Source organism: Lemur catta, chromosome 7, assembly GCF_020740605.2.
Source record: "Lemur catta isolate mLemCat1 chromosome 7, mLemCat1.pri, whole genome shotgun sequence".
Taxonomy (NCBI): domain Eukaryota; kingdom Metazoa; phylum Chordata; class Mammalia; order Primates; family Lemuridae; genus Lemur; species Lemur catta.
Window position 1 is genome coordinate 31,504,150 of NC_059134.1, and position 24,074 is coordinate 31,528,223.

General features: G+C 36.8%; 1 protein-coding gene across 2 annotated transcripts in view; it reads left to right on the forward strand.

The window, feature by feature from the left end:
• The window catches only part of GUCY1A2 (guanylate cyclase 1 soluble subunit alpha 2), a 268,051-nt gene that overhangs the window by 161,619 nt on the left and 82,358 nt on the right, over nt 1-24,074 (forward strand). For both annotated transcript variants that reach the window (XM_045556684.1, XM_045556686.1), the window contains exon 5: nt 9,055-9,540. In XM_045556684.1, the coding sequence (XP_045412640.1) occupies nt 9,055-9,540 (486 nt within the window). The remainder of the gene's footprint in view (nt 1-9,054; nt 9,541-24,074) is intronic.

The following is a 24,074-nucleotide window of genomic DNA, read 5'->3' on the forward strand; positions in this document are numbered from 1 at the left end:
ATCATGGCACATTAAATCAACTTAGTTATGTGCTTTGTGGCTTATCTATCAAAACAGAATTCAAATCCATTTTTAGAATGAATTTATGAGATTTAAAGAATAGAAATGAAACTAAATACAAACCACATGGGAAAATGAGGGAAGCACAGAAAGATAAAATGTTTGAATGATTATGTTTTGGTTTTTTTGTTGATAATATTGACCATATCAATTGTATAGTTTCTCATTTCAACAAAAGCAACATTTCAATTTTTAATACTTGAAATAAATAGTAGCATAATTAGCTTCATGGTAATATCCCCTCCTCATATATACACCTCTACTATTCACTTAAGTAAAAAGGCAAAGGTGTTCTCATATATTAAATAGTTCCTGCATATTTGAAGTGCTCAGCATGGTACTGGCAGGTTGTATAGTTGACCTTTGAACAACACAGTTTTGAACTTCTGGTCCACTTTTATGTGGATTTTTTTCAACCAAAAGTAGGTTGAAAATATAGTATTCGTAGCTATCTCATTGTGGTTTTAATTTGCATCTCTCTAATGATTGGTGATGTTGAACATTTCTTCATATACTCTCTGGTCATTTGTGCATCTTCTTTTTAGAAATGTCTATTCAGGCCCTTTGCCTATTTAATTAGGTTATTTATTTTCCTGCTATTAAGTTGTTTGAATTCCTTATATATTTTGAATATTGATCCCTTATGAGATATATGGTTTGCATATATATTTTTTACCATTCCATAGGTTGTCTTTTTACTCTGTTGATTATTTCTTTTGTTTTGCAGAGTTTTTTAGTTTGGTGTTATCCTGTTAGTCTATTTTTGCTTTTATTGCCTTTGCTTTTGGGATCATATCCAAAAGATCGTTGCCCAGACCAACATCAGGGAGATTTTTCCCTGTTTTCTTTTAGTAGTTTTATAGTTTCAGGTCTTACATTTTAAGTCTTTAATCCTTTTTGAATTGATTTTTGTATATTGTGTGAGATAAGGGTCTAATATTAATATTTTTCTGCATGTGTTTCTACATTCAGTTTATTCAACACCATTTATTGAAGAGATTGTCTTTTCCTATTGTATATTCTCGGCACCTTTGTTGAACATCAATTGACTGTAAATGTGTGAGTTTATTTCCCAGCTCTCTGTTCTGTTTTGTCTAGGTGTCTGTTTTTATGCCAATATCATGCTGGTTTGATTACTACACCTTTGTAGTATATTTTGAAATCAGGAAGTATGATGACTCCAGCTTTGTTCTTTTTGTTCAAAATTGCTTTGGCTATTTGGTTTTTTGTTTGTTTGTTTTTGTATGGTTCCATACAAATTTTAAGATTGTTTATTCTATTTCTGTGGAAAATGCCATTGGAATTTTAATAGAAATCGTGCTGAATCTATAGATCATTTGGATAGTGTGGACATTTTAACAATATTGATTCTTCCAGTCCATGAACATAGGGTACCTTTCTCTTTGAGTCTTCTTGAATTTCTTTCATCAATGTTTATAGTTTCAGTGTGCAAGTCTTTCACCTCTTAGGATAAATTTTATTTCTAATACTTTATTCTATTTGATGCTATTGTAAATGGGACTGTTTTCTTCATTTCTTTTTTAGATAGTTTGTTTTAGTGTATAGAGACACTACTGGGTTTATATGTTGATTTTGTGTCCTATAACTTCACTGAATCTGTTTGTTAGTTCTAAACAGTTTTTTGGTTGAGTCTATAGGGTTTTCTATATATATGATCATGTCATCTGCAAACAGGGACAATTTACCTTCTTCCTGTCCAATTTGGATGCGCTTTATTTCTTTCTCTTGCCTAATTCCTCTGACTAGGACATCCAGTACTGTGCTGCATGGAAGTGGTGAGAGTGGGCATCCTTGTCTTGGTCCTTTCTTCTTTATTAATAACTGAACAATTAGCAAGCCTATAACATGGAAAAATTATTGTTAAAGCTTTAGGAATTATTTTGAAGGTCCCACTTGAAATAGTTTGGTGAAACAGGATAATCTAGGCTTAATGATAAACTTTACATGAGGATAAATCTTTGGGGCCAGATGACATCTGTCTACAAGTTTTAAGGAAACTTGTAGTTTAGTAATTGTGTAGTTTCAGCTAAAATTGCCTCTCATTACATATGGCTTATCATGTATATCCTATCTAGATGATGGATATGAGAGGACAACTGATGGAATCTTTAGAAAGGGATGGAATTTCACCACATTTAGGTGTACCCTCTCCTTTTTTTCCTGAAAGACATTGTGTAAAATCATTAATTTTTCTTCCAATGTTTGGTAGAATTCTCCATCAAAACCATCTAGGCCTGGAGATTTCTTTTTGAAGAAATTTTAAATTATAAATGCAATGTCTTTAATGGTTATATAATAAAATGATGCAGATTATCTGTTCTGTCTCATTTGAGTTTTGGTAGTTTGTGGTTTTCAAGGGGTAGGTTCATTCTTCTCAATTGTCAAATTTTTGAATGTAAAGTTGTTTGTAATAATTTCTTATTCTCTTAATGGTTATATTATTTATAGTGATAATCCCTATTTTGTTCCTCACATTGATTTGTTATTTCACTTGTTATTTCTATCAGTCTTGCTGGGCTTCTACTTATTTTATTGATTTTAATTAATTAATTAATTAATTTTTTATTTCCACATATTATAGGGGTACAAACATTGAGGTTACATATATTGCCTTTGCCCCACCCGAGTCAGATCAAGATGCACCACCTTGTTTAGCCATCTGCAGCAGCTCTTTCGGGCCGGTGGGGTAGAGCACATTCTTAACATGTAGTTGGCAAATCTCCTAGCGAGCCCCTTCCAGCCGTGGCCCTCTTGAGAGGAAGATATTGAGGTTTTCCCATGTGGCTGCCCAGCCTGGAGAGAGGTGTCTCCTTGTCTTCCCCATGGCTGCTGGTGCTGTGGGTGGACGGGGAGGCCCTGGGGCTCGCTGGTGGGTATCCTAGGATCAGGACTCATCTGCAGACTGCGTAGAGGACTGGCAGGCAGTTTGGCTTTGCTTGTCTCCTCTGGTGTCTCCTGTCCCTTGATCCAAACATCCCTCAGAATTTCATGGAGGGTGGGCCTCTCCAGGGGGTCGGTGGTTAGGAACTTCCTCAACTGTTATCAGTTGTTCAGAAAAGAAAGCAGGTATCTTATACCTTCCATGGGTGATGTTACTTTAAGTTCCTGCCAATTGTTACCATCAAATGGAACATGTCTGGCTGTCATGGTGTAGAGGACGATGCCCAGGCTCCACACGTCTACCTCCGGTCCCATATATTCCTCACCCAGAAACATTTCTGGGGGACAAGAACAAGGAGTTCTGCAGAAGTTGTCCAGCTTCTGCCCCTCACTAAAAGTCATGGCAGAGCCAGAGTCAGCTAGTTTAATGTTCTCATGCTCATCAAGTAGGATGTTGGGGGGCTTCAGGTCACAGTGTATGATGTGGTTCTTGTGGCAGTACTGCACCGCAGCCAGGATCTGTTGGAATTTTGCCCAGGCCTCCTCCTCATTCAAGGGGTGGTGTCTCGCTATATGCCAGAAACAGTCTCCACCACTGGCATATTCTGTTAATAAGCAGAGGGTGTGTTCATTCTCGATGACGTCCAGAAGCTTAGGGATGTTTGGATGATTCAAGGCTCTCATGGCTTTGACCTCCATATCAATACTTTCCAGGCTGGGAAGGGTCTTCTTGGACATCAGTTTGATGGTCACCTGCGTCCCAGTAGAAAGGCGCTGAGCCAGCATCACCTTGCCAAAGGTGCCAGAGCCAATTGTCTTGAGGAGCTTCTGATTGTTAAACTTCTCAATGGATAACCTGGAGGCCAAGGACTGCTCCATGGTCACCTCTAACTATGCTGACTACACTGAGAATGCTAACTAAGAAGGTAAAAGCAGTCTCACAACGGTCAAACTCCATAGGTCACCAAAAAGGAGCTTCCCGGGCAACAAGGACTGAAATCCTAGGCCCAGACAGGGGCTTATATAGGTGGTAGTGATTTCATAACAGTGGCTCTTTATGAGGTCACAGCAAGAATGGGCCAATCATGGCTGGGTATAACTTGCAGTGTTTTTTTCCTTTTTTGGTTGCAAGAATATTTTCCTCTTTAAAGAAAACAAGTGTTTTTTGTTTACATGGTTATAGAGATTGATAATTAGTTTATTAGAAATTTAAACCTGTACAATGCTTCCGGGACCTTTCCATTTATAGTTTGAAAATCTGTAACAACTTTAGGCTTTTAAAGACCTCATAATGTCTATACTTAAAATATTCAATTTCTTTTTCTTTAAATTCTGATTGGTGTCAGGGTGATGCTACAACATAGCTGACATCATGATACTACAAAAATGGTTTCTGTGGTGTGTGATACACAATAAGGTCCATTATTAAGATCTATAGAGCTTCCAGAAAGATGCTTGTCATCATAATTTCCCCACATGATTATCATCAGATTTGTCATCAAAAACCTTGGAGGCCAGTAGTCAGTGGTTTGAAATATTCAAAGTCTTAGAAAAACAAAATAAAAAAGCCTGTCAACCACAGGCCCTATATCTCACAAACTGTGCTTCAGAAATGAGGGATTAATTAAGACATTGCCAGATAACCAAAAGCTGAGCACCACCAGACCTGCCTGCAATGAAGAGAGTCCTTCCGCGTGAAAAGAAAGGACACTAGACAGGAACTCAGAGTGTTATGATGAAATAAAGACCTCTGGTAAAGGTAAATACATGGACAGTTATAAAAGCTAGTACTAGTTTTGTTTTGTAAATAAGTTAATAAACTAATGTATCAAAAAATCCTATTAGTTGATGTTTTTGGACACACAATGCATACACACACATGTAATTTGGTGATGCCAATAACTGAAAGAGCAATTAGGCAAGAGAAAGAAATAAAAGGTACTCAAATTGAAAAGGAAGATGTAAAGTTATCAGTTTGTGAATGACGTAATCCTGTATGTCAAAAATGCTTAAGATTCCACAAAAGAACTGTGAGAACTGAAGCAAATTTAGCAAAGTATCAGGCACGTGAAATCTCAAAGGACCCCAAGTAAACAAAACAATCTTGAAAAAGAACAAACTTGGAGGTCTTATATGTCCTGTTTTCAAAACTCATTACAAGCTCCAGTAATCAAAAGAGGGTGGTAATGGCATAGACAGACTTATAGAGCACTGAAGTGGAATGCTGAGCTCAGAAATAAACCTGCTCATGGATGGTTAAATGCTTTCTGACAAGGGTGCCAGAACTATGCAGTGGGGAAAGGACAGTCTCTTCAGCAAATGGAAAATTAGGATATATTGTAACAGAATAGACCCAACAGTTTGACTGTTGTTGGCATATAGGAATGCTACTGATTTCTGTACATTGATTTTGTAACCTGAGCCTTTGCTGAATTTGTTTATCAATGCCAGTAGTCTCATAGCAGAATCTTTGGGGTTTTATAGATATCAGATCATATTGTCAGCAAAGATCAATAGTTTGATCTCTTCTACCCCCTTTAAGATGCCCTTGATTTCCTTCTCTTCTCTGATTGCTCTGGCTAGGACTTCCAGCACTATGTTCAATAGAAGTGGTGAGGGCAACCAGAGGGCAACCTTGTCTGGTTTCAGTTCTAAGAGGGAATGCTTTCAATTTTTCCCCATTCAGTATGATGTTGGCTGTGGGTTTGTCATATACGGCTTTTATCTTTTTTAGGTAAGTACCATCTATGCCTATTTGTAAAGCATTCTTACCATAGTCCTGGATGCCAGAAACCTAAAATCAAAGTATCAGTAGGAGCATGTTCTCTCCATAGGCTCTGAGGTAGAACCTGTTCTTTGCTTCTTCTAGCTCCTTATGGCTACTGGCATGCCTTGTGTTTCTTGGTTTGTGGTCACATCACTCCAATCTCTGTGTCTGTGCTCATGTCACTTTCTTCTCTTTGTATGTGTGTGTGTAATCTCTCTCTGCCTCTCTTGTAAGGACAATCATGATGAGTAACACAATGTATTATAATTTTTGTTTCAGTCATCACATATGGTTTAGAAAAATCATGAGAAGAGAATAATCAAATGTATTTACCCAAATTTTGAGTCTTTCTGTTCTTTATATTTCCTTCCTGATGCTCTAAGATTCTTATCTCATCATTTTCTTTCTGTTTAAAGATCTTTATTCAGCCATTAAGAGTAGGTCCACTACAACAAAGATTTTTACCTTTTGTTTGTCTGCAAATGTCTTTATTTTCCCCTCATTCTTGAAGGATCACTTCCCCAGATGTAGAATTCATGGTTGTCAGTTCTTTTAATACTTGAAAAATAACGTGCTACTTTCTGCTGGCCTCTAGAATTTCAGATGAGAAAATAGCTGCCATTTGAATTGGCATTCCCTTTAAGTAATATGTCATTTCTCTCTGGCTGCTTTCAAGATTTTTTCTTTGTATTCAATTTTTAGAAGTGAAATTATGATGTCTTTTGCAGTTGATTTTTTTTTTTTGAGTTTATCCTATTTGGAGTCCATGTAGCTTGAAGAATCTGTAAGTTTATGTCTTTCACCAAATTTGAGACATTTTCAGCCATACTTTCTTCAAATGTTATTTCCCCTCTGCTCTCTTTCTCCTCTTCTTTTAGAACTCTCATGATATGAACATGGGATTTTTTTGTATTATCCTATATAGGTCCCTGAAACTATTTTTTTCAGTCTATTTTCTCTCTGTTGTTTAGATTGAGTAAATTCCACCAAACTTCCTTAAATTCACTGATTCTATCCTCTGTCATCTACACTCTAATTTTGAGCCCATACAGCAAGTTTTCTATTTTTATTGCTATAATTTTTTCAGTTCTGTAATTTCCATTGGTTATTTTTATGTCTTCATTTGCTTACTGAGATGTTGGGGTTTTTTAATTCATTTTAAAAGAACTTGTTGAAACATTTTATGATGCCTTCTTTAAAATTCTTGACAGATAATTCCAACATCTGTTTCATTTCAGTGTTGGCATCAATTCTTTGTCTTTTCTCATTTAAGTTGTTATTTTCCTGGTTCTGATTATGATGGTTGATTTTTCTATTATATCCTGGATAGTTTGGCCAAGTGATGAGGAAGAGAGAGACAGACAGAAGGAGAGATAAAGACCAAATGAAGAGAGGAGGGTGAAAAAAAGTACAACTCCAAAAAGCACAAGAGAGAAGAGAGAAGAAAGCAAGATGGGAAAGAAAAAGAAAATAATTGGAAAGAAATGTGAGGGGAGAGAGAAAGAGAGCAGGTTAGGTTAGATATAAGTTTATGAGCATCAGATGCTATTATTACCATTTAAAAATAATTATCTCTACAAAGCTTATCAAAAGTTTTTGCTCTTTTTGTAAGTCTTAAGAAAAAATTTTATATACTAATTTTGAACTATGGGATTGTACATCACATATATCTTCCCTGCTATGCCCTTAATAACCTAACAATGGAGAAGTATATATCATTAATAACACCTCTCTCCAAAAAAGCATCTCAATCATATATAAAACAATCTGGAAATACTGCACAGGACAATTATTTTCTTTGTATTCAAACCACAGCCTACAGTCTTTCGAGAGCTCACCTTGGGTGGAGAATTGGCAGTGTCTTCTTCATACTATTCTCGGACCTATATGGATTTGGTTTCCCACCAGACTGTGAGATCTTTGAAAAGGGGAACATATTTTATATTTTTGCTCTTATCCAAAGCAGTACTAGTAAATAGAAGAAAATAAATACTTCAGTGAATAAATGAGATTAATATGAAGAAAAGCATGAAATCCTAAACTTTAGCAGAAATTTTACATAAGTTAAAGTGACCATTTCCTTTCATCAAATTTATAACATCAAGCAAGAATTCAATTTTATTTCCTTATATAAATGAGATCCTCAAGAATTATGCAGGAGAGCAAAGTAAAAATATCTGCAAACTTAAAAATCCAAATCCCTATAGTTTACCCCATATTTGTTCAATCCTTCCAGTTTCATCAACTAGCCTAAATACTTCATGCTATGATGAAGAAAGGAAAATAAATGTATTGAGCACCTCCTATATGATGGTGGAATGTGACACAGATGAAACTGATACAGTCTCAGCTGGTCAACTCTTAGCCTGTTCTTTCCAAGTAATCGCAACTGGCTTTCTCTCCAGGTGTGCTGAAATACCTTCGTATAACCCAAATAGCTATGTTTGGATAGCCATACCCTAAATCCACCTTCCTTTCCTACTGGCGCTCATCCTCTCTGAGGTGTTCATTAGGTTACCAAACTAAGACAGCATACACCTGTGCTTACTAAGTTTTCAATTAAACATCAGTTCCCCAAATTCTCCAGTGAAAGGGCACAGAAAGGAGGAATAGGTTTAAATACTACACCCTCATATTCCTTATCTTACTAATTAAATTGGTTTAGTGGTATCATTTTCTTTTTTTTTTTTTGGTTTATTCTTAGCTAGTTGAGTGATAGTGATTTTCTAGTGGTACTGGCTCAATAATATCTGGATTATATTATTATTTTAAAAACTGAGTGAATTTCCACTAGTCAGTGCAATGACTACTACATTTTCAAAGAACTACAACCAGTCGAAAAATGACTTACATAAGGCCAAACAATTATTTTGGTTCATTTTAATAACCTAAATTTTCTGTCTGAAAGGAGTATTATTTTAATGACAGTTAAATGTAGTTATTTTGACAGATGGATTTATCTAATTCTATTATTATTAAGCAAGCTAAAAGCTTTTGAATTGGCTCATAAACCAGTTGCGTGATGTACCTGGGAGTAATTTCATCTTGAATGAAAAATGTTTTTCTGTTTCATTTTTCAATGATCCCTTTTACCATTTCATTATTGTCTTTAGAAAATGGCTGAGTGAGACACAAGACAATTGTTTCTATGCAGAACCATGAATTTTATACTGACTAAAAATCAGATTTAAATTTGCTTATGTGAATACAGTCAGTATAGCTAATAAAACATTTCTTTTTCCTCCTATTCATCTAATAAAATACATTAATTTTTGTGAACCTACCATGTAAAGAGTACTGATAAAAATTTCATGTTAATTTCTCAGGTGATGGAAGTCAAAGGACAAATGATCCATGTCCCAGAATCAAATTCCATTCTATTTCTGGGCTCTCCATGTGTGGACAAGTTGGATGAACTCATGGGCCGAGGGCTGCATCTCTCAGACATCCCTATCCATGATGCCACCCGAGATGTTATTTTGGTTGGCGAGCAGGCCAAGGCCCAAGATGGCTTGAAGAAGAGGATGGATAAATTAAAGGCAACTTTAGAAAGAACTCACCAGGCCCTGGAGGAAGAGAAAAAGAAGACAGTGGATCTTCTATATTCTATTTTCCCTGGAGATGTAGCCCAGCAGTTGTGGCAAGGGCAGCAAGTGCAGGCCAGAAAGTTTGATGATGTCACCATGCTCTTTTCAGACATTGTTGGCTTCACAGCCATATGTGCCCAGTGTACTCCCATGCAGGTGATTAGCATGCTGAATGAACTGTACACCAGATTTGACCACCAGTGTGGATTTTTGGATATCTATAAGGTAAGGGGGTTTAGTTACTTATAGATAAGTATTATTTAATAGGAAATTATTATCTTAATTAAACCACAAGGATACTGTTTTAAACTTAAATTGATAGTAAATGACATCTCTTTAATTTAGAAATCTTTATATAGAATACAGGTATTTCTGCTTTATAAGTAAACTTTCATTATAAGTTGATTTACAGTACTGACATAAGTAATTGGGAATCATGATATTGCTCAGTAAGGAAAAGTTCTGTATAGCCTGTCTTCTAAATTCATGATTATTAAAAAATTAAACTTGCTGAATTCTAGGCAGTTTTAACCACATAATTATTCTTGCTTAGAGTAGAGGTTTCCAATATAAACTAAGAATTTTTTGTTGACAGTTAAATAGAAATAGCAAGGTATGTTAAAATGTGCATTGCACTATTAATATGACTAATCAGCATTTTGCATTGCATTGTCAACCAAGATCCCCTTAATTCTAAAAGAATACATGTAAATATTCTAACTATTTCCCAAAGGACCAATGATTTTTAGTGGAAGCATCTTAATTTTCCAAGCTACATAATGGAAAAACTTTCAAAATGGGTCCCAATTGCCATTTGCTTGTTCGATTTGGTGAACTCCTTATTAATTTGTTATTAAAATCATAGCAATATCTTGAGTAATTCAGCCCCATATCTACCTAATGAAGAACTTTTCACAGAAATTCACATGGATTGCACAATGTCATAGCTCATGTTCATACCATGAACTATTTTCTAAATTTTTAACTGCTACTGAAATTTAAAAATCCCAAAGGTTCTACATTTTTAAGGACCACAAATTTGCTGATTTTAAAAAACGAAAGAGTTTTGCTAGATTAAAAATATGTGTAGAATTTTGGGAATTATGTACAATAACCACACCACAGAAAAAAATAAGGTATAGCCCATGTTTGTTTTGTGTTAGAAATGTCAAAGGAAACCAGATAAAGCTGAATGCCCAGAGAAAAGAACTAGAGGGAGTGGCCCACAGGGGACTTTCAAAGTGTGCTACTATGAAATGAAACCCTCGTCTCTAAATTTGTGGTTGTTGCTTCTCCATCATCTATTATTCCATGTTTTCCTATTGTTAGGGAGATGATGTAGTGACAAATTATAATTTCAGTGGTACAATTGAGCTAAATTAGGCCATAATAAGAAAGTTCTGTTAAAATAATCAAGCCTACTATAAATTAGGAGGTTGGTGAAGAAGCTATGGATTTTACAGTGCATATTTCAAGTACTGAGAAAATTAAAGCCTTTACAATGCTTGACTGCCAGGATGTTACAGATCTATGACTACTAAGAGCTAGGTAAATTGAAGGAAGCATAGTTATAGTTTTGAATCTCTTGTAATTAGAAAGGCAAATTTTCAGTGAAAAGTCATCATAAATTATGTACTACATAATATTTTGCTTCTCAGATTATAGAGAATGAACAAAATAAAGAAGCAGTAACTTTTTAAATGGAATATAATGATAATAATAATAATAGTGATGGCATTGGATATCGAAGTGACCTAATGTAAGTTTTGCCTCATTTTATATGTTTGCCTTTGACAAACTCTTTGGTTTGAGATAAGAAGAAGCAAGGGAGAGGATGAGTCCTTCTCCAGTTCCTCTCATTCCATTCCGCCAAGGTTGTAGCATCCCGATGCTATCTTTAATGCACTCCTTAGAGTTCTCATCTTTTCACCTTTAAGCACTTTCTTAGCTTCACTTTTCTTCAGTTCTATACCCTATAAAATAAAGGTAATAAGTGTATCTATCTCACAGTTACATTGTTAGCATCTCAATCAGCCTCTACATGCAAAGCACTTAAAATAACATCTGGTGTATAGTAGTAAATGCAAATGTTAGCTGTCATTAGTATTTCTGAGACAGGTGTATCTGAACATATGGGGGTATGTGTTATGTGATTATGTTTGTATGTGGTTTTTTTGTGTGTGTGTATATAATATATATTATAATATAATATATATAATAATGTACCCATAGCTTTTTAGAAAAGAATAAAATGTAAATGAACTCATTTAACCCCTCTATCACTAATATGTGGAATTATCTCCATATCCATATAAGGAAACTGAGTTTCTGAAAGGTTAAATAATTCAGATAATATAGCTAATAAATCAGAATTTAAACTGAGGCTTATCTGATTCTAAAGCCTAAAGTTTTTGCATAAGTTTAGCCTGTCATCAAGACAAAGATAAAATGGTGAAAGCAAAGAGTGTAAACTGTTTTAAAACTACGTTACATGATCAGTAACCATAGTTATGCCATCAAGTGATGAGTAAAACTCTACGACCACCTTACCCAGATCTATCACCCTCTCTTCAGTTGCAATTAGTTCAGAGGTCTGAGGAGCTATATCTTTAAAATTGGGGATTCTCTCATCTGCTGCCTTTTCTCTTTGTCAGAAACCAGCTGGCACCTTCTGTCTTCATTTCTTCTATGGAGAAGTAGCATACCAAGGGGGAATAGCGGGAGCAATGGTCCCAGGTGCAGGCAATAAGAGGTATACTTTTAAAATAATGAAACTGGATAAAAGTTGATCTGATTTTCTAAAATCATCTTGCCCAGGGAACTCTGCAATATACTAGTGATAAAATACTTTCTTCTGTTGGGATGAAGGTGGAGAGGTGGCATTCCCATCACGAACCCCAAATGTGGTTTTCAATTGTGGAGTTAAATGTTTAGTGTCAGTGTCAGGCTTGGATTGGGGAGAAGGAGCAGACAAGATGGCGCAGCCAGGAAACACCAGCACCAGAATTGTTAGAGCTGGGAATCTGATATTGAGAATCTGAAAAACAGCAACAGAAAGTTCATACTAGCAAGGGAATGCAAGTATTATAAGTCCAACTGGAAAAGCAGAGTCCAAGACAATCAGCAGAGTAGGAAGGAACAGAAATCCAGGCACACTCTCAGGGGTCACAGACCTTGGAACTGGGCTCAAGAGGACTGGATTACAGGAACTGGAAACCCAGCAGCATGTCTAGGTGCAAGTATAAAGATGGGCATCAGGATAAAATTTGATACAAATCCAGAGTCTCTTCCCTGGCCAGGACCAGGCTTAAAGTCAGAGGGTGCACAGGTCACCTCTACAGAGTCAGAGGTAAACCAAGTGTGACAACCTTATCAAAGGATATAGTGATGTCCACAGAGCTGTTAAACACTAAAAGTGCATTAGACCCACTGAGACACGAGAGTTAGAAGGTTAGTTATATGTGTTTGTGAAAATACATACAATATATTTGGGCATACTCTCCATTAATGAAATTTGAAAATTGCTAGATAACCAGAGTTCTGAAAAATCTTCAAAGACCAATGAAAACATTGCGTTGACTTTATAAACTCAAAGCCTCCATGAATACAACACCAATAGAAAGAGCCAGAAAAGCCATTAAGATCATGTACATTTCATTTAATTTATAGACGTATATTGTTCTGCTTTAATCTCCTGTTAGTTTATAGACTCCTGTTAACTGTAATTCCTTAACCACTTTGAGGAAAAAAAAGCCTAGACATTCTGTTTTAGTATGTTTTGTGCTGCTATAATAGAATATCTGAGATTAGGTTATTTGCAAAGAACAGAAATTGATTCAGAGTTCTGAAGGCTGAGAAGTTCAAGATGAAGTGCTGCCATCTGGGGTGGTCTTCTTGCTGTGGCCTCATATAGTGGAATGCTGAAGGGCAAGAGAGAGTGAAGCCATTCCTACACGCCCTTCGACTGGTGGCATCTATCCATTCATGGGGGCTCCGTCCTCGTGACCTAAACACCTCCCGTTAGGCCCTACCTCCCAACTCTGTTGCATTGGAAATTAAGTTTACAGCACATGCATTTTGGAGGACACGTTCAAACCATAGCACATTTAAAAAATAAATACAGAATGTAGAAGTAAATAGTAATAAATATTTGTGATAGAAAGGCTCATATATAAGGTGATCAGTGTTCACTTTTGAGTGTGTTTGTTAGTATCCCAGGGAAGCTGAGAGCCAGGCAAGCCCTTTAGGTCTGAGCTTCTTGGTGAAGAATACCGAGGCTTTGCACTGATGTGCTGGCGGCATCCGCGTTTGTATATTGGGTAAGTCTACCAGACTTAAATCCCCATCTTTAATCTCCTTTTTGGAAGCTGAAAGCAGACATTTCTCACATAAAGTTTTAAGGATATAGAACTTTATACCTCAAGAATTTCGGTTTGTCTTGACTTTCGACAACACAAAGCTACTAAAGCTGTCTGCACTGGACCTTCAGCAGCCTTTGGAAAATGCAGCAGAATCTCAAGGATGTCACTGCACCATGAATTGGATCTTGCAGACATACAGAATGCTTCATTTCCTCCTTGTTTTGTTTTATGATAAAGTAGAAAGCCTTTCAAAGTACTTATGTACTTAAGTTATTCTTGGAATTTTATAAATATGTATATATCATTTTACTTCATTTCCAAGCACTAAATGTCAATTCCATTTAGTAAAGAGTAACTGGTACATTTTTCCACAAGATTTATACATTGTCGCCTCTAATTATCAGAGAACATACATTTGCAATTAAACACTATTAAAGACCTAATTCTTTTCAGTAGTCTTCATCAACATCAATGTCACTTACTTTTGTTGCCATTTTATTGGAAATGAAGCAACAGTGTCTTGTAGAAAGTGAGAAAAGAAGAATTTCTGAAGTAAAAAAGAATAGTCCACTTCACTCACTCAATAAACATTTTTAACTCATTCACTTGATAAAGGGACATAACTCCCATAGAAGCATATAAAATGTTATAGAAATTGGCATAAATTTTTAGCATAATTTTAATGAGTAGAAAAGAACTAATTTATATGCTTTAGGAGGTCAGGTGAAAATCACAGATAAGCATTCTGTTCTGATGTCTTTTCTACTGAGGGGATTATATTGTCAGTTTCAAAATACCATAATGCTCTAAAAATTACCTGAAAAGGGCTTTGCCTCATTTATATTTTTGCCTTTGGCAAGCACTTAGGTTGGAGATAAGGAAGAAGCAAGGGGAAGGATGGATCCTTCCTTATGTTCCTTTCATTCCATTCAGCCGAGGCTGCGAATCCCAGTGCTATCTTAAGTACGCTACTTGCAGTTCTCATCTTTCCATCTTTAATTACTTAACTTAACCTCTCTGCCTCAGTTTCATCATCTGTAAATAAAGAGACTAATTTTATCTACCTCATAGTTACATTTCATGAGCTTTGAGATGAGATTTACATAAAATGCTTATAATAGTGTCTGGTTCATGATAGTAAATATAAATGTTAGCTGTTATTATTTCTCAAACAGGTATATCTGGGCCTGTTTGGGGTGTGTATGTGTGTGTGTGTGTGTGTGTGTGTGTGAATGTGTAGTTATATATGCATATGTGTGTACTTTTCTGTGCATGTGTTTGTAGATACATAAACTGTGTGTATCTAGTGCTTACTAGGAATAGATAAAAATGCTTACTTGTTTAGGTTTATTGTTTTAGGTTATTAGAATTGCATTGTATATCAGAGAAAGGCTGTGAAGGAAGGGTAGGGAGAGAGGTAAAAATGGGGTTGAGGCAAGAGACATTGCTTCCTGAAATGCATTATTGGTATCATTTTCACTGGGTCCTTATAGAACTTATTCTTGAAAATGAATCCATAGTCTATCTTCATGGATCATTTTTATCTGAATGATCTGAGTTACAATATAGACTTTATGGGGATGACAGTGGTTCTTAAAGTTATATTGACTCAGGTGATGTCTATGGCCAACACTTTGAAACTGAACCAAAAATTTCTATTTTTTATATTCTAAGATGATGTCCTGAATTATTTTCTTTCTATACATAGAGAACATTTCTTTTAGCATTGTAGCAAATTGTGAAGACAGTTAGAAGACTAAAATACTTGGAATTGCTAAGCATAAATCAATATTGATAAAGGATCTTGCTGATTTTTTCAGAGTATTTTGGGGTGGCTGTTTTTGTCCTTATTGATATTAATTTTCTAAAGTGTGGTGGCAATTGCAAGAAGATTGATGTTTTTCTGTTTTTAAAACCAAGTGTTATGGACTGTATGTTTTTCACAGCCCCCCCTAAATTCATATGTTGAAGCCCTAACCCAAATATGATGGTATTTAGAGGTGGGGTCTTGGGGAGTTAATTAGGTTTAGAAGAAATCTTGAAGGTGAAACCCCCATAGTGGAATTAGTGTCATTATAAAAAAAGGAAAAGACCTGCACTTGCTGTGGACACAGTGAGAAGGCAGCCGTCTGTAAGGCAGGAAGAGAGCCCTTACCTGGGAACTGAATTGGCCAGCACCTTGACCTTGGAATCCCCAGCCTCTAAAACTGTGGGTTTAAACCACCCCTTCTGTAGTATTTTGTTGTAGCAGCCTGAACAGACTAAGACAGCAAGAAAATAGGTATCACTTCTAAAAACAGTGTGGAAATTTCTTTATGATATAAGGTTCTAGAAAATTCTCTTAATAGATTAGACCCTTGTTGCTAGGATTTTCTATATCTAATAAGGATAAATGTTACCCCATGATGCAAGTAAAAGATTTTCACTGGCCTTATAGAGTGAACTGCATAATTACAGAGAAAAAAAAAAATGTCTCTTATGTCTCAATAAGCTGTAAAGAAGTGAAGTTCTAAGCCCAAACTACTTATTTATCTTTATCATTAACTACTTCATCAGAACAATGAGCAACTAGCTTTTAGTTTACATGCATTTTGCAATTTTAAATTTTACTAATAGTTTGTTACTCCAATATGTTTTCTAAAAAAATCATTAAAAAAAATGGCTTTTCTTCATAAAGAACTAGTGTCATTAAATCATCAGTTGAGACCCTGAGGCCATTTAGCAGAGGATTTCTGGCAAGCTTTAGAATGTGAACAGGTCAGTTGTGTCCCCGTCAAGGTTGATGATACCTGGGTATTGGGTGAGTTTACTAAAATGGAAATTGGTCTAGGCAAGACAGCTGTCTCTTACTTATCTGATAGCATTGTCTTAATGCAATGTGCAAATCTTACTAAACTGGAGTGTTTCTATTACTTTTTTTAACCAAACCTTTAATTAATGCTGATATGAAGTAGAAATGCTATAAATAATTCTCCCACTACTTACTGCTTAATAACAGTGATTTTAAAAGTTTCAAATTTCTTAAAGCAAAATGGAACTAACAGAATTCACATTTACTAAATACAAACTGTGTTCCAGACACAGTACTAAATGCCTTAATAGTGATATTTCACTTATTTTTCAGAACAATCCTGTGCTATACGTGTTATGTCTTTTTTAAAGATGAGTTTAATAAGTGGCAGAGATGTTATCAGAATTTAGTTCTGATTCAGTCAAAAGCTCATATTTTAGAAAACTGTGTCTTCAGTCATTCATTTATCAGATTGCTAGTGTTCCTGATTAACTGGATACAGAATCAGGACCAAAATTTTTTCTGGAATTTATACATAAAGCTATATATATTTTTAATAAATTGACATTCCATCTCCAGCAACTTTGACAGTTGCCAGTCAGGTTTCATCCCTTTAAAATGAGAACAACAGTATGTCACAGGACTGTCCTGAGGCTGAAAAGAACTAACAGCCAAAGATCCAAAGGTTGTTTTTATGATCCTGAGATCCTCAATGTAGTAATTGGAAGATGATTGTGAATTTGTAAATTGCAATTCGAATTTTAGCCCAGAGGTAAAAACATAACTCTGTTTTTTAAAAAGATATTCAACAAATCTGTGCTATTTTTGAATATGTGTTAGACTCCATAAAGACTGTTCTCTTTGGATCAAGTAGGTTAAGGAGGAACTTAATGCAAAAGTTAAAAGACTAATTTTAGTGCAGTAGAAGGTCCATATGAAAATCAGCAATGAAATAAACTAGCTGAAGCATATGCTCTGGTCACTGGAATGATTCAAATATAAGCTACAATCTTTTGATGGGGCAGGTGGATGAAATTCTCAGAAGGCGCCCTGACTCTGTGAGATACTAAGATTCTAAATTCTCAGTGTTGGAGCATATGTAGTTGGCTAGGAAAATGTCTTCCAAGTGCAAATCAACACTGCTACCTCCCTATTAGTAGATTATTCATCTATGGCAAGTTTTAAATGATTTATGTCTATTTTTGCAAACATCTTTTAAAGTAGAAAAATGAGAATTTAACTTTGTCATCTTAAATTTGGGTTAAAATGGATACAAATGTTTATAAGTTCTGATGCATTTTTCAAGCTTTGAAATGGTTAACATGACCTTGAAGTTGGAACACTAAAATATCAGTTGAAGCAAAATCCCTGTCAGACTGCTGAGTCAGCTGTGTGTGTGAGTGTGTGTATGTGTGTGTACATATGCACGTGCAGGCACATACATGTGTTGGAATCTATGATAACTGTGTATTAGGATAATGCTGTTTTTAAGGTAGTCCAGAGCAATAATTTTATATTTTTCTTTGAGTCAAAGTTTGATATTGGATAGTTTTTATGCTGTTATAAAAGGGAAACTTTGTTCTTCTCCCTTTTTCCCCTTATCGAATTCTGTTACTAGTGTCACCACCTCATATACAAGGGGACGTGTATCTGCTCCCTGATTAAAATAATATGCTTGACCGTTAGGGAGAGGATAGGTGTGGACTACTGCAATGGCAGCTAAGTGTGAAGGAAACAGTATTGAATATCAAGCCTGAAAACCTGATTTTAATGGTCTTTGTCACTTAGTTAAGTCATACAACTTATCTATGCTCAGCTTCTGCATATATAAAATGGGAACAATAGTATTGGTCTCACATGTTTGTTACAACTGACACATAAAATGTATTCAGCAAATGATTGTTGTTGGGAATTTTTTTCTAATAACTCAAAATAATGACAATATCTATGGAAAATTGTGCGTGAATTAATAAACAGTAGTAATAGTTGACTCCATGTGACATCATTCCTGTGAAAGAAGACTAAGACCAGAGAGAACGTCTTGGGGAATTTGCTATGAGGGACGGACAGGACCTACATTTGTTGAATGATATGTGCTAGTCACCATGCTAAATTGTTTATATAAATTTAGTGATTTATTTTCAAGAAATAATTGATTATAAACTGGATTCTGAGTATTAAAGTAGGCATTGGATCATAACAGTAAATAAGACATTTTATTTATTTATTTTATTGATTTGGATTTTATTTTGGATAGGATCTTATTTATTTATTGGAGTTTTTATTCATTTTTCTAGCTTTTTTGAGGTATTATTAAGAGGTAAAAATTATGTACATTCACAGTGTTCAATGTGGTGCTTTGATATACACATATGTTGTGTAATGATTACCACAGTCAAGTTAATCAACACATAATTGATCTATTACCGCACATAATTACCCGGGGTGTGTGTGTGTGTGTGTGTGTGTGTGTGTGTGTGTGTGAGAGAGAGAGAGAGAGAGAGAGAGAGATCTATTCTCCTAGCAGATTGCAAGTATATGATACAGTATTATTAACTATAGTCAGCATGATGTATGGCAGATCCCCAAAACCTATTCACTTTGTAGCTAAAATTTTGGGTCCTTTGAAAAACATCTTCCCATTTTCCCAACCCCCAGCCTTTAGTAACCAACATTCTATTCTCTGTTTCTAAGAGCCTGACATTTTCAGATTCCTCTTATAAGTGAGTTCATGTAGTATTTATCTTTCTGTGTCTGGCTTATTTTACTCAGCATAATGTCCTCTAGGTTTATCCACAACTGGCAGGATTTCCTTCTACTTTATGGCTGAATAATATTCCATTGTGTGTATATGTATGTATATATAATATTTTCTTTATCTATTCATCTATCCATGAGATTGTTGCCATATCTTGGCTATTTTGAATGATGCTGCAATAAACATGGAAGAGCAGCTATCTCCTCAAGATATGGATTTCATTTTCTTTGGATATACAAGGACTGTCCGGAAAACACTCAACCATTGTTAATATAACAAGAGCATATTACATGGCTGTATACTTTCTGGACAGCACTTGTATACCCAGAAGTGGGGTTGCTGAAAAGTATGATAGCTCTATCTTTAATTTTTTAAGGAAGCTCCATACTGTTTTCCATAATGGCTATACCAATTTACATTCCCACCAACAGTGTAAAAGGTCTCTTCTCCACATTCTCACCAACTCTTATTATCTCACACTTTTGATAATAGACATCCTAACAGGTATAAAGTGATATTTCATTGTGGTTTTAATTTGCACTTCTCTGATAATTAGTGATGAGCACTTTTTCATATACATTTTGGACATCTGTATGTCTTGTGAGAAATGATTATTTAGGTGCTTTGCCTATTTTTAAATTCTGTTATTTTTAGTATCTGCTATTGAGTTTCTTGTATATTTTGGAATATTAACCCTTTATCGTATATATGGTTTGCAAATATTTTCTCCCATTTTGTAGATTACCTGTTTCATTTTGTTGATAGTTTCCATTAGTATGTAGAAGCTTTTTAGTTTGATGTATTCCTACTTGTTTATTTTTGTTGTTGTTGTTGCCTGTGATTTTGGTGTCATATCCAAAAACTCACTGTTAAGGTCAATGTCAAAGGGCTTTTTCCCTATGTTTTCAGCTAGAAGTTTTATAGTTTCAAAACTTACACTTAAGTCTTTAATCCATTTTGAGTTGATTTTTCTTTCTTCTTCTTTTTTGTTTAATTTCAAAATAGTAAGGAGATACAAATGTTTTTTTGTTACATTCATACACTGTATAATGGTGAAGTCAGGGCTTTTAGAAGGCCTATAACCTGGACAATGTACACTGTATCTGATATGTAAGTTTTTATCCCTCACATCCCTCCCATTCTCCCACCCTTCTTAGTTTTCAATGTCGTTTATGTATCTTTGTGCCCATGTGTACCCATTGTTTAGCCTTCACTTAATTATGAGAACATGTGGTGTTTGTTTTTCCATTTGTGAGATACTTCACTTAGGATAATAGTCTCCAGTTCCATCCAAGTTCTGATATGCGAATGGCTACACCTGCTCGCTTTTGGATTCGATTTGCATGGAATTTTTTCTATCCCTTTAGCTTTCATCTGTGAGAGTCCTTGTGAGTTAGATGTGTTTCTTGGGGACAGCATAGACTTGGGTTGTGATATTTCATCCATTCAGCTAGTCCATGTCTTTTAAGTGGAGCATTAAGTCCATTCACAGTCAGTGTTAGTATTGATATGTGGGAATCTGTTCTGTTCGTCATGTTGGATGATACATTGTTATTTTATTTTCCCTCTTGTGCTACTGGTTTATAAAGGCTGTGAGCTTTACCTTTCAGGTGATTTTACACTGGTGAGTAACTATTTTTCTGTTCCATGTAGAGTGCACTTTTGAGCATTTCCTTTAGAGTATGTCTAGTAGTCACAAATTCCTTTAATGTTTGCTTGTCTGGAAAAGTCTTTATATAGCCATCATTTATGAAACTTAATTTTCCAGAATACAAAATTCTTGGCTGGCAATTGTTTTGCTTAAGAAGACTAAAAATGGGGCCCAAATCCCTTCTAGCTTGGAAGATCTCTGCTGAGCAGTCTGTTGTTAGTCTGATGTGTTTTCCTTTGTAAATTAGTTGTTGCTTTATTCTTGCAGTTTATGGAATTTTCTCCTTCACTTGACTTTGGCCAGACTGATGACAATGTGTCTTGGTGTTGTCCTTTTTGCTGTGAATCTTCCAGGTGTTTGATGACCATCTTGTATCTGGATATCTAGATTTCTGGTGATACCAGGGAAGTTTCTCTCAATTATTCCCTCAAGTAGGTTTCCTATGCTTTTTGCTTTTTTTCCTTCTCCCTCAGGGATACATACAATTCTTATATTGGCTAGCTTTGCATAGTCCCACATTTTTCTGAGTTATTTTTCTTTCTTTATTCTCTTTTCTGCATCTTTGACTGACTGGGTTAGTTTGAAAGCCTTGCCTTCAGGCTCTGAGATTATTTCTTCTGCTTGGTTTAGCCTGTTGTTGAAGCTTTCTGCTACATTTTGAAATTCTCTAAATCCGTGGTCCCCAACCCCTGGGCCACAGGTACCAGGACTGGCCTGTTAGGAACCATGCCGCACAGCAGGAGATGAGCAGCGAGTGAACAAGGGAAGCCTCATCTGTATTTACAGCCACTCCCTGTTGTTTGCATCACTGCATAAGCTCCACCTCCTGTCACATCAGCGGAGGCATTAAATTCTCATAAGAGCACGAACCCTACTATAAACTGTGCATGCAAGGGATCTAGGTTACACATTCCTTATGAGAATCTAATACCTGATAATCTGAGGTGGAGCTGAGGCAGTGATGCTAGCGCTGGGGAATGGCTGCAAATACAGATTATCATTGGCAGAGAGGTTTGATTGTACAATAAATGCAATGCACTTGAAGCATCCTGAAACCATCCCCCATCCCCAGTCTGTGTAAAAATTATCTTCCATAAAACCAGTGCCTGGTGCCAAAAAGGTTGGTGACTGCTGCCTTAAATGACTCTCATTTCTTTAGGTTATTATGTATTTTTTCTTATGTTGTCTATTTCTTTAGTGACTTTTTCATTTTTTTCATTCATGTCCTGAAAAAAACTTTTTGGCTTCTTTGTGTTGCTTTTCAGCTTTCTCTTCAATTCCATTCATCTTATTTGCCCTCCATTTTCTGAATTCTCTCTCTGACATTTTGACAATTTCCTTTGGGTTGCGGTCTGTTGCTGACATCCTATTGTGATCCTATGGGGGTGTCAAAACAGCTTGTACATGTTGCCAACGTTCTTATGCTGGTTCTTTCTCCTCTGAAACATCTTCTCTCAGCTCAAGACAGATAAGTTTGCAGTGTACCTGGTGCACTTCTCTTTTACTTTGGAGGATTGACCTTGTAGGAGAGGGGTGGATACACTGAGGGCTTGTAATGCAATTGTTCTTCTGCATCATCCATTCCCCTGTGGTTGTCACAGTCCAAGCTGGTATTGGGGGTTTTCATATGGAGTGTTGAGTTGGTCCCCAGGTTGCTGTTGGAACCTCGGGCAGGGGACTAGGAGAGTCACTCCCCATGAAGGCAGGTGACATGGGAGTTTGCCCTGCTCAACCCTCTGTGCAGAGGTGGCAGTGGCAGCTGGGTGAGACTATTTAGGTGGTGGCCCCAGATGTCAGGTCTGTGGGTGCTTATTCTACTCAGTTCCAGGGGTACATGGTGGGGGGTGGCTTCCAATGAGGGGTCTATGGCCATGTGCAAGGAGCAGTACCACAGTGGCTGTGCAGCACAGGGTGTGGTTGAGGTCACCAATATGCACAATCCACTGTACCACCATGGTTATGGCACATGGGGCCACCAAGGCATTTGTGGCACAGAGCCTTGGTGGCTGGGTGAGTCACAGAACCTTGACCAGTGGTTGGGCAGGTCAAGGGACCTTGGCTGGTTCATGGGCAGGTTGTGAGACCAGGCCCGGTGGTGGTGTAGGTCCTTCAGCCACAGAAGCTGGGCAGCCTGCGGCTGGTGAAGCTGGGGAGATGCACAGTGCCCCACCAGCAAGTTATGGTGGCCGTAGCTCTCCATTCGCCCAGGTCCAACTGCAACAGCTGCTGTGGTGCTACTCAGGTGGCAGCAGCAGTGCTATCAAGATGGCGAGATGGCGGTGGCAGATGCTGAGGGTCAGTAGGTGCCTGCTCTGCTTGGATCCTTTGGAGGTGGCTGGGGGGTTGTTGGGGGAGGGCGTGTGAGAGTGTGCACCCTATCCACTCCCTCCCCAGCCTGGCAGGAGTAATGGGGAGGCAGCTGCAGTGGAACTGAGCCCTCTGTAGACCAGGCACTCAGGCTGCGAGTGCAGAATAATGTCTCTTGCAGTGACCCAGGGTCAGAATTTGGCAGAACCCACTGTGCCTGCTCTCCAGTGCGATACTGCTGCAGTCTTCAAGCAGCTCCCTGATCAATCTGGAGGCCTGCTGTGGTGGGAGAACCCTCCTGCAGCTCAGATTCAGCATCCACTGGAGGAGTGTGGAGCCCTGGGGATCTCTTGATCTCTTCCCTGACCTGCCCCATGTGTGGATGCTTCCCCAGGTACCTTTCGATCTTGTCAAGCTATCACCTCACCTCTTTCTCCTTCACTTTGGATATCTCCAGTCACTTCTCTAGTGATTCAAAATAGTCTTTTCTGAGATAGTCCATCTGTAAGTGAATGAACTTCTATATGCAACTTTTGATCCTCTCTTTGAGAGCAGTGAGTGTGGGCTGCTTCTAGTCTGCCATCTTGCCCACAACTCCCTTGAGATGATTTTTCTGTATGTTTTAAGAGAAAGATCCAATTTCATATTCCCATTGCAACCCAGCTTCCCAATTAATTTATTGAAGAGACAATCCTTTACCCATTGTGTATTCTTGATGTCTTTGTCAAAGATAGTGTAGATTTATTTCTGGAATCTTTATTTTATTTCATTGGTCTGTATGTCTGTTTTTATGCCAGCACCACGAATGTGTTCTTGATCAATGTGAGTTGATTGAATAGATATATTTTATGGTCATGTAACAATGACTTGGGTTTTGAAATGTAATTTATA